Genomic DNA, 14795 nt, shown 5'->3' with positions numbered 1-14795 from the left:
ACCACAGACTATGTTGTGGTTGTGCCTGGGCAGAAGTGGTTTTCTCTGCCAAGAGAGAAACATGAGGGGAAAGTTTCCTATAATGTGTTCTTATTTGACGACAGCTCGTCAACCTTTTGCAACTCTGACACCTGCTTCCTGCGAGGCATGAGACGACAGCCTCACCAAATGTGGAGCTGATTGACTTTTTCCACAGTCCTGTACACGAACAGAAGACTTTGGAAGTATGTATGTGTGTTCAGTTCTTGTTTGGAATCATGCTTTGTACCAAACATGAATTTATTTGTGGCACCGCAAATAGGTTTGGTGGTAACTGTTGACCCTCGCTCATAAACACAATATATATATATATAATGAGATAGTTATATCTACCGTATTTTCCGGACCATAGGGCTCACCGGATTATAAGGCGCACAGCCGATGAATGGTCTATTTTTCAGCTGCAATCATTCACCGGCAATCAGCGCACCTGCCTGTGATGAGCGAGCTGCATTCATAAGCCTGCTCAACCGGCCATCCTGCGCCGGAATATAACCTTCTGTTAGCGTACAGCATACTTGCCAACCTTGAGACCTCCAATTTCGGGAGGTGGGGGGTGGGGGTGGGTGCGGGGCGCGTGGTTGGGGCGGGGGCGTGGTTGGGGGCGTGTTTAAGTGGGGAGGATTATATTTACAGCTAGAATTCACCAAGTCAAGTATTTCATATATATATATATATATATATATATATATATATATATATATATTTATATATATATATCCCCGCGACCCCGAGGGGAATAAGCAGTAGAAAAATGGATGGATGGATGGATGGATATATATATATATATATATATATATATATATATATATATATATATATATATATATATATATATATATATATATATATATATATATAAGAAATAATTGACTTTCAGTGAATTCTAGCTATATATATTTATATATATATAAATAAAAGAAATACTTGAATTTCAGTGTTCATTTATTTACACATATACACACACATTACACTCATCTACTCATTGTTGAGTTAAGGGTTGAATTGTCCATCCTTGTTCTATTCTCTGTCACTATCTTTCTAACCATGCTGAACACCCTCTCTGATGATGCATTGCTGTGTGGCACGCACAAAAGTGCTTTCATCAAATGCACTAGATGGCAGTATTGTCCTGTTTAAGAGTGTCACAACATTGCTGTTTACGGCAGACGGACTGCTTTACTGTAGACGTTCTTTATATTGTGGGAAAGCGGACTCAGGTCCGCATGGAGCTGGAGGGGGCGTGGCCTCCAGCTCCGCCTTAATTTCGGGAGATTTTTGGGAGAAAATTTGTCCCGGGAGGTTTTCGGGAGAGGCTCTGAATTTCGGGAGTCTCCTGCACAGTTCTGACTCTTTTTTCATGTCCATCGTTCACGCTGCTCCTTTTTGTCCATGCCAAGTAAGTTTTGTTTATTATTGCCACAGTTAGTGTTTTTTTTGTTGTTCATAGTTTTTGCCTTTGTGCGAGTATTTGGTTTCGTAGTTTGTTCTCCGCCATTGTGCGCGCCTTTTGTTTACTTCCTTGTTTTGTATTTATAGTGTTTAAATAAATCATGTCTTCACCTTCATGCCATGTCTGGTCCAAATAAATGTTCATTTGCACCACGAGAGAACAAACCACGCCATAGTCCAAGTCCTGACAATATGTGAGTCAAACAATTAAACAGTTTATACTTATTATGATGTTCAAGAGTGGACGTCATCATTCACACTTGAACGCCACTATCGCGGAACTTCAAGCCACCGCCGCCGCCAGCAATGTGATGACAAACAAACACTCGCACCCGCCTGCTGACTCGGCAGCATGATTAATTCCACAGTTGTGTCACTGGCATCTGTTTTAGTTGACATAAACAGCACTCAACATGCAGTCAACATATGAGCAGGCAGTTGGCGCTGAATAAAGATGATAGGGAAAATAAACTCTACAAGTTGCACTAAAATAGTGCAATACTCAACAAAAAATTGTAGCTGCAGATCCAAATTTTAGCGTAGACGAGTGACCCAGAGGAAACTAATTCCATTTACAGGGGTCTAACATTGACATAAATTGATACGCTTTTGTACAAATAAATGCTACAATATTAATAAAGCACACAATACAGCCATCTAATTGAAGTGTTAATTATTATATTAAACATGAACAATATTCAACATTATACCTAACAATAAGATTGCATATGCAACAATGCATACCTTAGTCATGGGATGTGTTTCATCAAATATGACTCTTGCTGACCTACTGCCTTCGGTAATGGCACCATTCCCAAATTATGTCGGCTCTATTGATAACCTCACTAACAACTTTGACAATGCCCTGCGCGAAACCATTGATAGTATATAAAAAAGGGCCCCTAAAAGGCGCACCCCATGGTTTACAGAAGAAACCAGAGCTCATAAATTATCATGTAGAAAGTTGGAACGCAAATGGCGCGCGACCAAGCTTGAGGTTTTCCATCAAGCATGGAGTGATAGTTTAATATCGTAAAAACGCATGCTTACCTTAGCTAAAGCTAAATATTACTCAAATCTCATCCGCCTCAACAAAAACAATCCTACATTTTTGTTTAGTACAGTAGCATCGCTAACCCAACAAGGGACTCCTCCCAATAGCTCCACCCACTCGGCAGATGACTTTATGAATTTCTTTAATAAGAAAATTGAACTCATTAGAAAGGAGATTAAAGACAACGCATCCCAGCTACAACTGGGTTCTATTAACACAGATACAACTGTATCTACGACGGATACTGCAATACAAAATAGTCTCTCTCTTTTTGATGAAATAACATTAGAGGAACTATTACGGCGTGTAAGTGGGATAAAACAAACAACATGTTTACTTGATCCACTTCCTGGGAAACTTATCAAGAAGCTTTTTGTATTATTAGGTCCATCAGTGCTAAATATTATAAACTTATCACTTTCCTCTGGCACTGTTCCCCTAGCATTCAAGAAAGCGGTTATTCATCCTCTGCTCAAAAGACCTAACCTTGATCCTGACCTCATGGTAAACTACCGACCGGTGTCCCACCTTCCCTTTATTTCGAAAATCCTCGAAAAAATTGTAGCACAGCAGCTAAATGAACACTTAGTGTCTAACAATCTCTGTGAACCTTTTCAATCCGGTTTCAGGGCAAATCACTCTACGGAGACAGCCCTCGCAAAAATGACTAATGATCTACTGCTAACGATGGATTCTGATGCGTCATCTATGTTGCTGCTTCTTGATCTTAGCGCTGCTTTCGATACCGTCGATCATAATATTTTATTAGAGCGTATCAAAACACGTATTGGTATGTCAGACTTAGCCTTGTCGTGGTTTAACTCTTATCTTACTGACAGGGTGCAATGCGTCTCCCATAATAATGTGACCTCGGACTATGTTAAGGTAACGTGCGGAGTTCCTCAGGGTTCGGTTCTTGGCCCTGCACTCTTTAGTATTTACATGCTGCCGCTAGGTCCGGTGGCCATGGATGAAGTGCTGGCTGTCCAGAGTCGGGACCCGGGGTTGACCGCTCGCCTGTGCATCGGCTGGGAACATCTCTGCGCTGCTGACCCGTCTCCGCTCGGGATGGTTTCCTGCTGACCCCACTATGGACTGGACTCTTACTATTATGTTGGATCCACTATGGACTGGACTCTCACAATATTATGTCAGACCCACTCGACATCCATTGCATTCGGTCTCCCCTAGAGGGGGGGTTACCCACATATGCGGTCCTCTCCAAGGTTTCTCATAGTCATTCACATCGACGTCCCACTGGGGTGAGTTTTTCCTTGCCCTTATGTGGGCTTTGTACCGAGGGTGTCGTTGTGGCTTGTGCAGCCCTTTGAGACACTTGTGATTTAGGGCTATATAAATAAACATTGATTGATGATTGATCAAATGCTGGTTATATACAAAGATGAAGGTTGTATGTTCAAGGGGTCAAATCATGAAATGAACACATCTCAGTGGTTCTTGTTATTACGTCTGTAGCCCTATTAATTCAATCCCTGCAAGAATGTTGCATTATTTAGTCTGTTTATTTTCTGTTATAGAGGACCTAATATGCAAAACCAACTTATCTTACAAATTGGTTCCCGTTTTTGTGTTTTCGCGCTGGATAAAACTGTACATACTGTATGTAGGGATGATGTTTGACGAGAAATTATCGAGTTCCAGCCCATTATCGAATCCTCTTATCGAACCGATTCCTTATCGATTCTCTTATGGAATCCAGATAGGTTGTTGTATATGGGAAAAAACAGAATATTTGGTTTAACAAAAGCTCACTTTTATTTTATAAGAAAAAAATAAAATAAAATAAATAAATAAATATTGACTGTTACCCCCCTAAAAAAAAATATATATGTATTGACTGTATATTAAGTGTCCCAGGTAAGGTCTATTCAGGTGTACTGGAGAGGAAGCTACGCCGGATAGTCGAACCTCGGATTCAGGAGGAACAGTGTGGTTTTCGTCCTGGTCGTGGAACTGTGGACCAGCTCTATACTCTCGGCAGGGTCCTTGAGGGTGCATGGGAGTTTGCCCAACCAGTCTCCATGTGTTTTGTGGACTTGGAGAAGGCATACGACCGTGTACCTCGGGAAGTCCTGTGGGGAGTGCTCAGAGAGTATGGGGTATCGGACTGTCTGATTGTGGCAGTCCGCTCCCTGTATGATCAGTGCCAGAGCTTGGTCCGCATTGCCGGTAGTAAGTCGGACACGTTTCCAGTGAGGGTTGGACTCCGCCAAGGCTGCCCTTTGTCACCCATTCTGTTCATAACCTTTATGGACAGAATTTCTAGGCGCAGTCAAGGCGTTGAGGGGATCTGGTTTGGTGGCTGCATGATTAGGTCTCTGCTTTTTGCAGATGATGTGGTCCTGATGGCTTCATCTGGCCAGGATCTTCAGCTCTCACTGGATCGGTTCGCAGCCGAGTGTGAAGCGACTGGGATGAGAATCAGCACCTCCAAGTCCGAGTCCATGGTTCTCGCCCGGAAAAGGGTGGAGTGGGGAGGAGATCTTGCCCCAAGTGGAGGAGTTCAAGTACCTCGGAGTCTTGTTCACGAGTGAGGGAAGAGTGGATCGTGAGATCGACAGGCGGATCGGTGCGGCGTCTTCAGTAATGCGGACGCTGTATCGATCCGTTGTGGTGAAGAAGGAGCTGAGCCGGAAGGCAAAGCTCTCAATTTACCGGTCGATCTACGTTCCCATCCTCACCTATGGTCATGAGCTTTGGGTTATGACCGAAAGGACAAGATCACGGGTACAAGCGGCCGAAATGAGTTTCCTCCGCCGGGTGGCGGGGCTCTCCCTCAGAGATAGGGTGAGAAGCTCTGCCATCCGGGGGGAGCTCAAAGTAAAGCCGCTGCTCCTCCACATGGAGAGGAACCAGATGAGGTGGTTCGGGCATCTGGTCAGGATGCCACCCGAACGCCTCCCTCGGGAGGTGTTTAGGGCACGTCCGACCGGTAGAAGGCCACGGAGAAGACCCAGGACACGTTGGGAAGACTATGTCTCCCGGCTGGCCTGGGAACGCCTCGGGGTCCCACAAGAAGAGCTGAACGAAGTGGCTGGGGAGAGGGAAGTCTGGGCTTCCCTGCTTAAGCTGCTGCCCCCGCGACCCGACCTCGGATAAGCGGAAGAAGATGGATGGATGGATGGGAAGGGATTCGTTCCCAGGGATTCGAATAAAGAACCAACTCTTTTTCTTTACTATAGTGGCCTCGATAACGGGAACCGGTTCTCAAAAATGGATTCGAGTCAATGGAGTCGGTTCTTTTCTTATCGAACAACCGGGAGAACCGATTTCGAACATCATCCCTAACTGTATGTGCATCAAACACCAAACCCGGCCCTTAAAAAGACGATAGCGCAGACTCCTTACAAGATTAAATGTGAATAATTGAGACGTAAACGGCTATAAATAAGAACGAATGGTTCTCCCCCAATATGGAACGTACACAAACTTCCACATCACCAGTTTCCTTCAGCAGGAAAAAGAATAATTCTGCGGTTTCACAGTCGCTCCGACAGCCAATTCTGAAACCGACTAAAAAAAGGGGTTCTATATTTAAAACCCCTCAATTATATTTAATTGCAGAAAAAAAGCTGGCCAATGCTGGCCACATGGGCAGAGCCTGTAAACTGAGTTTGCATTATGACCGGCCTCTTTTCACTGGGAGAGGGGAAACCTGAAGCTGAGTGAATAAAAAGGGAGGGTGCATGGGGAGGAACAAAAACGCAAGCCTGGGGATTCAGCTGTGTAGAAGATGAATTAGGGAGAGAAGAAAAGATTGCATAGATTAGAAAGGGGCGAGGGGGGGGGGATGGGAGAGAAAAGAAAAATGGAGAAAAACCAAAAAAGGTTCCCCTTTATTCTGTTCCCTATGGCTTGTGGTGCAGGGTTATTTTTAGCAGATGCTACGCGGTGCTGTAAAGGCAATCATCTCTGCTGCGCCACAGTCATTGTGCACACCCTTTGTTGCACAACAATGCCAAAAGTATTTGTCCACCTGCCTTGACTCACATATGAACTTGAAGTGCCATCCCGTTCCTAACCCACAGGGTTCAATATGATGTAGGTCCACCTTTTAAAGTTAAAGTTAAAGTACCAATGATTGTCACACACACACTAGGTGTGGCGAAATTATTCTCTGCATTTGACCCATCACCCTTGATCACCCCCTGGGAGGTGAGGGGAGCAGTGGGCAGCAGCGGTGGCCGCGCCCGGGAATCATTTTCGGTGATTTAACCCCCAATTCCAACCCTTGATGCTGAGTGCCAAGCAGGGAGGTATTGGGTCCCATTTTTATAGTCTTTGGTATGACTCGGCCTGGGTTTGAACTCACAACCTACCGATCTCAGGGCGGACACTCTAACCACTAGGCCACTGAGTAGCTTTTGCAGCTATTACAGCTTCAACACTTCTGGGAAGGCTGTCCACAAGGTTGCGGAGTGTGTTTATAGGACTTTTCGACCATTCTTCCAAAAGTGCATTGGTGAGGTCACACACTGATGTTGGTGGAGAAGGACTGGCTCTCAGTCTCCGTTCTAATTCATCCCAAAGGTGTTCTATCGCAGTGGTCCCCAACCACCAGGCCGCGGCCCGGTACCGGTCCGTGGATCGATTGGTGCCGGGCAGCACAAGAAATTAAAAAAAATGTTTTATTTTTAAAAAAAAATTTTTTTTATTAAATCAACATAAAAAACACAAGATACACTTACAATTAGTGCACCAACCCAAACAACCTCCCTACCCCATTTACACTCATTCACACAAAAGGGTTATTAATATTTCTGGTTCCTACATTATATATCAATATAGATCAATACAATCTACAGGGATACAGTCCGTAAGCACACATGATTGTGTTTTTTTATGACAAAAAAAACAGCTACAAAAAGGTTGGGGACCACTGTTTTATCGGGTTCAGGTCAGGACTCTGTGCAGGCCAGTCAAGTTAATCAGAATCAGAATCAGCTTTATTGTCATTACGCAAGGTAACGAGATTGAGGCCATTCCATACAGTGCGATGTGTGCATGCTAGAAAAACAATGTGCAAATATATAAACATATAAAAAATGTAGAAGTGCAATGAATATGGTGTGAAATGAATATATACATGAAAAAACAAAAAACAAAAACAGGGTGGTTGGTGGAATGGGTTATTGCACCGAAGAGAAGGCAGTTATGAGGGACAATGGGGCAGTCCGTTCAGGATGGTTATGGCCCTGGGGAAGAAGCTGTTCTTTAGCCTGTTTGTTTTGGTTTTAATGCACCTGTAGCGCTTCCCAGAGGGCAGCAGGTGGAACAGGTCAGAGCCAGGGTGGGTGCTGTCTTTGATGATGGCACTGGCTCTGTTGAGGCAGCGGGAGGTGTAGATGTCCGTCAGAGAGGGGAGAGGGCGGCCGATGATCTTCTGAGCCGTCTTGACCACTCTTTGCAGCCTCTCCCTGTCTGCTGCAGTGCAGCTGCCGTACCATACCGTAATACAGTAGGTCAGCAGGCTCTCGATGGACGAGCGGTAGAAGGTCAGCAGCAGGTCAGGCTTCAGGTTGTACTTCCCGAGGACTCTAAGGAAGTGTAGCCGCTGCTGAGCCTTCTTGATGATTGATGTGGTGTTGACTGTCCAGGAGAAGTCATTAGAGATGTGGACTCCAAGGTACCTGAAGGTGTGGACCCTCTCTACACGCTCGCCGTTGATGTAGAGGGGGGCAGGGTCGGTGCTGCTCCTCCTGAAGTCGACGATGATCTCTCTGGTCTTGCTGGTGTTGAGAGCGAGGTTGTTCTCCGAAGACCAGGCCGTCAGCTTCAGGACCTCCTCTCTGTAGGCAGCCTCGTCACCCCTGGAGATGAGCCCGACCACTGTGGTATCGTCGGCGAACTTGACGGTAAGGTTGTCACTGTGGGCCGGACTGCAGTCATGGGTGTAAAGGCAGTAGAGGAGGGGGCTCAGCACACAGCCCTGTGGGGAGCCGATGCTCAGCGTGCGGGAGGATGAGAGGTGCGGGCCAAGTCTCACATTCTGGGGTCGGTCCGTTAGGAAGTCCCTTATCCAGGCGTTTGTGAGAGGGGGGAGGCCAAGAGTGTCCAGTTTATTGCAGAGTCTGTCCGGGATTATTGTATTGAAGGCAGAGCTATAGTCCACAGAGAGCATCCGGACGTAGCTCTGCTGCTGCTCCAGGTGGTTCAGAGCAGAGTGGAGAGCAACAGCTTCTTTATGGACCTTGATTTGTGCACTGAATTACCATGATTTGATTTACGTGGACCCCGACTTAAACAAGTTGAAAAACTTATTTGGGTGTTACCATTTAGTGGTCAATTGTACAAAATATGTAATGTACTGTGCAATCTACTAATAAAAGTATCACTCAATCACAAAAAACTGGTGCACAGTCATGTTGGAAGAAAAAGGGGCCCGCTCCAAACTGTTCCCACAAGGTTGGGATCATGGAATTGTCCAAAATGTTTTGGTATCCTGGAGCATTCAAAGTTCCTTTAATTGGAACTAAGGGATCAAGCCCAACTCCTGAAAAACAACCCCACACCATAATTCCTCCTCCACGAAATTTCACACTCGGCACAATGCGGTCCGAAATGCGGCGTTCTCCTGGCAACCTCCAAACCCAGACTGGTCCATCCGATTGCCAGGTGGAAAAGCGTGATTCATCAGTCCAGAGAACGCATCTCCACTGCTCTAGTCCACTGCATCCGAGGCTTTGCTTTGGACTTGGTGATGTATGGTTTAGATGCAGCTGCACGGCCATGGAAACCCATTCCATGGAGCTCTCTGCGTACTGTACGTGGGCTAATTGGAAGGTCACATGACGTTTGGAGCTCTGTAGCAACTGACTGTGCAGAAAATCTTTGCACTATGCCAGGGGTCGGCAACCTTTACCAGTCAAAGAGCAATTTTGACCAGTTTCACAAATTAAAGACAACAATGGGAGCCACAAAAAAAATTTGAAATTTAAAATGAAATAACACTGCGCATTAAGTATTTTTATTGCTTTGTGCTATATATAAACCACTGAAACCAGGGGTCTCAGACACGCTGCCCATACCTTGATATGGAACTTGAATGCTGGTGCGGCACGCGGGTTTTATGTGAATGGCGCTTGTCAGCGTCATGCGTGCCGTGATGGTACAGCAAATAACACCCACTACAACCAGCGTGCCTGATCAGCCACACGTTGTATGGGGCTTCAGCTTGCACACGTAGGTGACAGCAAGCCATACTTGGTCAACAACCACACAGGTTACACTGACGGTGGCGGTATAAAAAAAACAAAAAACTTTAACACTCTTACTAATAATGCGCCACACTGTGAACCCACACCAAACAAGAATGACAAACACATTTCGGGAGAACATCTGCACCGTAACACAACATAAACACAACAGGACAAATACCCAGAATCCAATGCAGCCCTGACTCTTCCGGGCTACATTATACACTCCCGCTACCAAACCCCGCCCACCTCAACCGACGCACAGAGGGGGGTGGGGTTGATGTGTGAGGGGGCAGGGTTGGGGTGGGGGCGGGGTTTGGTGGTAGCAGGAGTGTATAATGTAGCCCGGAAGAGTCAGGGCTGCATGGGATTCTGGGTATTTTTTCTGTTGTGTTTATGTTGTGTTAAGGTGCAGATGTTCTCTCGAAATGTGTTTGTCATTCTTGTTTGGTATTGGTTCAAAGTGTGGCGCATTATTAGTAAGAGTGTTAAAGTTGTTTTATATGGTCACCGTCAGTGTAACCTGTGTGGCTGTTGACCAAGTATGCCTTGCTGTCATGTACGTGTGCAAGCAGAAGATGCATACTGCATAACAAGTGGTTGGGCTGGCAAGTTGTTAATACAGATTGTAGAGGGCGCCAAATGCTGTATCATCATGGCACGCCCTTATTATAGCCGTAAGGGTGAAAGTCGGTGAATATTAATCCCGGGAGATTTCTGCGAGAGGCATTGAAATCTGGAAGTCTCCCGGGAAAATGGGGGGGTCGGCAAGTAAGCTGCTGAGCCGCATCAGAGTGATCAAAGAGCCGCATGCGGCTCCGGAGCCGCGGGTTGCCGACCCCTGCACTATGCGCTTCAGCATCCGCAGACCCCTCTCTTGTCAGTTTACGTGGCCTACCACTTGGTGGCTGAGTTGCTGTTGTTCCCAAACTCTTCACTTTTCTTATAATAAAGCCGACAGTTGACTGAAATATTTAAGAGCGAGGAAATTTCACGACTGGATTTGTTGCACAGGTGGCATCCTGTGACAGTTCCACGCTGGAAATCACTGAGAGCGGCCCGTTCTTTCACAAATGTTTGTCGAAACAGTCTCCATGCCTAAGTGCTTGATTTGATACACCTGTGGCCTGATTCTGATCATTTGGATGGGTGGCCAAATACTTTACTGTATACCTTTTTTATACCGGAAAAAAAGAATTTTCTACAAACTTTTGCATCTGCACTACAGATCAAAGAAAGTATGAGCGATTTTAAATGTGAGATTCATCCCCACACACACAGACAAAACCCCGTCAACAAATAGTTGGAGATCATGGATGGATGCACACAAACAACTTTAAAAACAATCCTGTTTTCAATTGTAATGTAACACCTCTCTTGGGTTGGTGTACGCTATCCACGACTGTACTCAGCAGAGCGAAACAGGTCAGGCTTTTTGAAAAGGGTCACATGTTTCCCGAACACAGACAAAACACCTCTTCTCGGATGGCAATGATAAGTGAGTCACTGGCCCACATAGGGATGGCAAAGAATGCATTTAAAGTAGTAGATAAAGAAAGAATTTAGTGCGTTTAAAGGGGAACATTATCACAATTTCAGAAGGGTTAAAACCATTAAAAATCAGTTCCCAGTGGCTTATTTTATTTTTCGAAGTTTTTTTCAAAATTTTACCCATCACGCAATATCCCTAAAAAAAGCTTCAAAGTGCCTGATTTTAACCATCGTTATATACACCCGTCCATTTTCCTGTGACATCACATAGTGAAGCCAACACAAACGCATAGAACAGCAAGCTATAGCGACATTAGCTCGGATTCAGACTCGGATTTCAGCGGCTTAAGCGATTCAACAGATTACGCATGTATTGAAACGGATGGTTGTAGTGTGGAGGCAGGTAGCGAAAACGAAATTGAAGAAGAAACTGAAGCTATTGAGCCATATCGGTTTGAACCGTATGCAAGCGAAACCGACGAAAACGACACGGGAGAAAGCGAGGACGAATTCGGCGATCGCCTTCTAACCAACGATCGGTATGTGTTTGTTTGGCATTAAAGGAAACTAACAACTATGAACTAGGTTTACAGCATATGAAATACATTTGGCAACAACATGCACTTTGAGAGTGCAGACAGCCCAGTTTTCATCAATTAATATATTCTGTAGACATACCCTCATCCGCGCTCTTTCCCTGAAAGCTGATCTGTCCAGTTTTGGAGTTGATGTCAGCAGGCCAGGGAAGCTAGGGTCGATAGGGGGTTTAGCTCCCTCGTCTGCGGGAACAAACTGCCACCATTGCTTGCCGTGCTAGCGAGGTCCTTTGTCCCTGAATTGCTCACACACTCCGGCAGATTCAATGGGGGTCTGGCGGCAGATTTCTTTGACTTTATCGTTGGAAATGCATCTGCTTTGAGTGTCGCAGGATATCCACACATTCTTGCCATCTCTGTCGTAGCATAGCTTTCGTCGGTAAAGTGTGCGGAACAAACGTCCAATTTCTTGCCACTTTCGCATCTTTGGGCCACTGGTGCAACTTGAATCCGTCCCTGTTCGTGTTGTTACACCCTCCGACAACACACCGACGAGGCATGATGTCTCCAAGGTACGGAAAACAGTCGAAAAAACGGAAAATAACAGAGCTGATTTGACTCGGTGTTTGAGAAAATGGCGGATTGCTTCCCGATGTGACGTCACTCGCTCCGAGAGCGAATATTAGAAAGGCGTTTAATTCGCCAAAATTCACCCATTTAGAGTTCGGAAATCGGTTAAAAAAATATATGGTCTTTTTTCTGCAACATCAAGGTACCGTATTTTCCGCACTATTAGCCGCACCTAAAAACCACAAATTTACTCAAAAGCTGACAGTGCGGCTTATAACCCGGTGCGCTTTATATATGGATTAATATTAAGATTCATTTTCATAAAGTTTCGGTCTCGCAACTACGGTAAACATCCGCCATCTTTTTTCCCCGTAGAAGAGGAAGTGCTTCTTCTTCTACGCAAGCAACCGCCAAGGTAAGCACCCGCCCCCATAGAACAGGAAGCGCTTCTTCTTCTACTGTAAGCAACCACCCGCCCGCGTAGAAGAAGAAGAAGCGCGCGGATATTACGTTTCATTTCCTTTGTGTGTTTACATCTGTAAAGACCACAAAATGGCTCCTACTAAGCGACAGGTTTCCGGTTCATGAAAAGACGCAATCTCTCCATCCGCACACAGACTATTATTTCACAGCAACTGCCTAAAGACTTTCAAGAAAAGCTGGCTACTTTCCGTGCATATTGTAAAAACAAGATAGCTGAAAAAAAGATCCGGCCAGAGAACATTATCAACATGGACGAGGTTCCACTGACTTTTGATATTCCTGTGAACCGCACTGTGGATACAACGGGAGCACGTACGGTGAATATTCGCACCACAGGGAATGAGAAGTCATCCTTCACTGTGGTTCTAGCTTGCCATGCTAATGGCCAGAAACTTCCACCCATGGTGATATTCAAAAGGAAGACCTTGCCAAAAGAGACCTTTCCAGCCGGCGTCATCATAAAAGCTAACTCGAAGGGATGGATGGATGAAGAAAAGATGAGCGAGTGGTTAAGGTAAGTTTACGCGAAGAGGCCGGGTGGCTTTTTTCACGCAGCTCCGTCCATGTTGATATACGACTCCATGCGCGCCCACATCACGCTGGTTTTTAATATATTATTAAAGTTTGACTGACCTATCTGACTGTTTTTTTGACATTCCTTTAGCGCAGTTAGATGCGGCTTACAACACGGGGCGGCTTATAGGTGGACAAAGTTTTGAAATATGCCGTTCATTGAAGGCGCGGCTTATAACCCAGGGCGCCTTATGGTGCGGAAAATACGGTATATATTGACGCTTACATAGGTCTGGTGATAATGTTCCCCTTTAAAGGCAATTAAGTTAAGTAGTATTATTTACTTTTAAAAACTCACATAAACATGTCAAGTTAAATTATAGCACAAATACACATGCCATTGATTGTCAAGAAAACCAATTCATACTTATACTTAAGATTAGGATTACTCACCAGTGATGAGCTCTCGAACCTCCATGTCATTGGTCTTCCTCAAGAGGCGGACGAGGGCAGGAATTCCGTCACAGTTTTTGATCGCCACCTTATTGTCATTGTCCTTGCCATAAGAGATGTTGCGCAGGGCACCGCAGGCCTTGCGATGGACCTCAGACTTGGGGTGGTCCAGGAGCCCCACCAGGACCGGGATTCCTTTGAGGTGACGCACGTCCTTTTTGATTTTGTCATTTTCATAGCACAGGTGCTGCAAATAAGCTGCGGCATTGGATTTGACGGGGTCGATGGGGTGGGCCAACATGGCGATGACTTCTGGGAGGTCTGGGTCACGCCAGCGTGGATCCTTACGGATGCTGTCGATCGAGGGCGAGCGCCGACCGCCCATGCGGTCCAGACTGGCCATGCTACCCCGCTCTGGCTGGGCCAGTGGCGCAGAATATATGCCCTGGATGTAAGGGTGGCGTTCATCGATCAGCTCTGTGTCAATGGGTTCATCTGGGTAGCCTCTAAAAAACCAGAGAGAGAGAGAACAATGAAGTTGAGAGAGATGGGGGCCTGAACACCGGGCGACTAACTTTTGTCTGACAGCAGAATTTAGTAGTTCGAGAGAAAGGCAACCGATGCCACTGAAAAAATTAGGGTGAATGAGAGGTGAAACAAAACAATGTCGGTGATAGGAAGACGCGTTTGGCATGAAAAGCACACACACACACACACGCACACACACACACACACACACACACACACATACACACACACTCTTGTATTTATTACCTTCTTGCGACCTGAGAAAAATGCCTACCTCTTTAGGACCAGCCTTTTACATATATAAAGACTTGTATTTACAACATTAATAATATGTACATACTATGCAAATATATACAAAAAAGTAAGAATTTAGTTTTTTGGTTTTTTTTTATTTTTTGTTTGTAATTGGTTTTTAATCTTCCTTATTTACTGCAAGTTTGTACAGTATGTCTCTATATA

The 14795-nt window shown here is 45.2% G+C and overlaps 1 protein-coding gene across 6 annotated transcripts in view; it reads right to left on the bottom strand.

Annotated features, from left to right (window-relative positions):
• The window catches only part of LOC140679258 (splicing regulator ARVCF-like), a 349408-nt gene that overhangs the window by 160420 nt on the left and 174193 nt on the right, over positions 1-14795 (bottom strand). For all 6 annotated transcript variants that reach the window (XM_072914307.1, XM_072914309.1, XM_072914305.1 and 3 more), the window contains exon 4: positions 13809-14314. In XM_072914307.1, the coding sequence (XP_072770408.1) occupies positions 13809-14314 (506 nt within the window). The remainder of the gene's footprint in view (positions 1-13808; positions 14315-14795) is intronic.

This window comes from Nerophis lumbriciformis, linkage group LG12, assembly GCF_033978685.3.
Source record: "Nerophis lumbriciformis linkage group LG12, RoL_Nlum_v2.1, whole genome shotgun sequence".
In the NCBI taxonomy this organism is placed as follows: Eukaryota; Metazoa; Chordata; class Actinopteri; order Syngnathiformes; family Syngnathidae; genus Nerophis; species Nerophis lumbriciformis.
The sequence above is the reverse complement of the archived record's forward strand: the minus strand, read 5'-3'. Positions and strand labels throughout refer to the sequence as shown.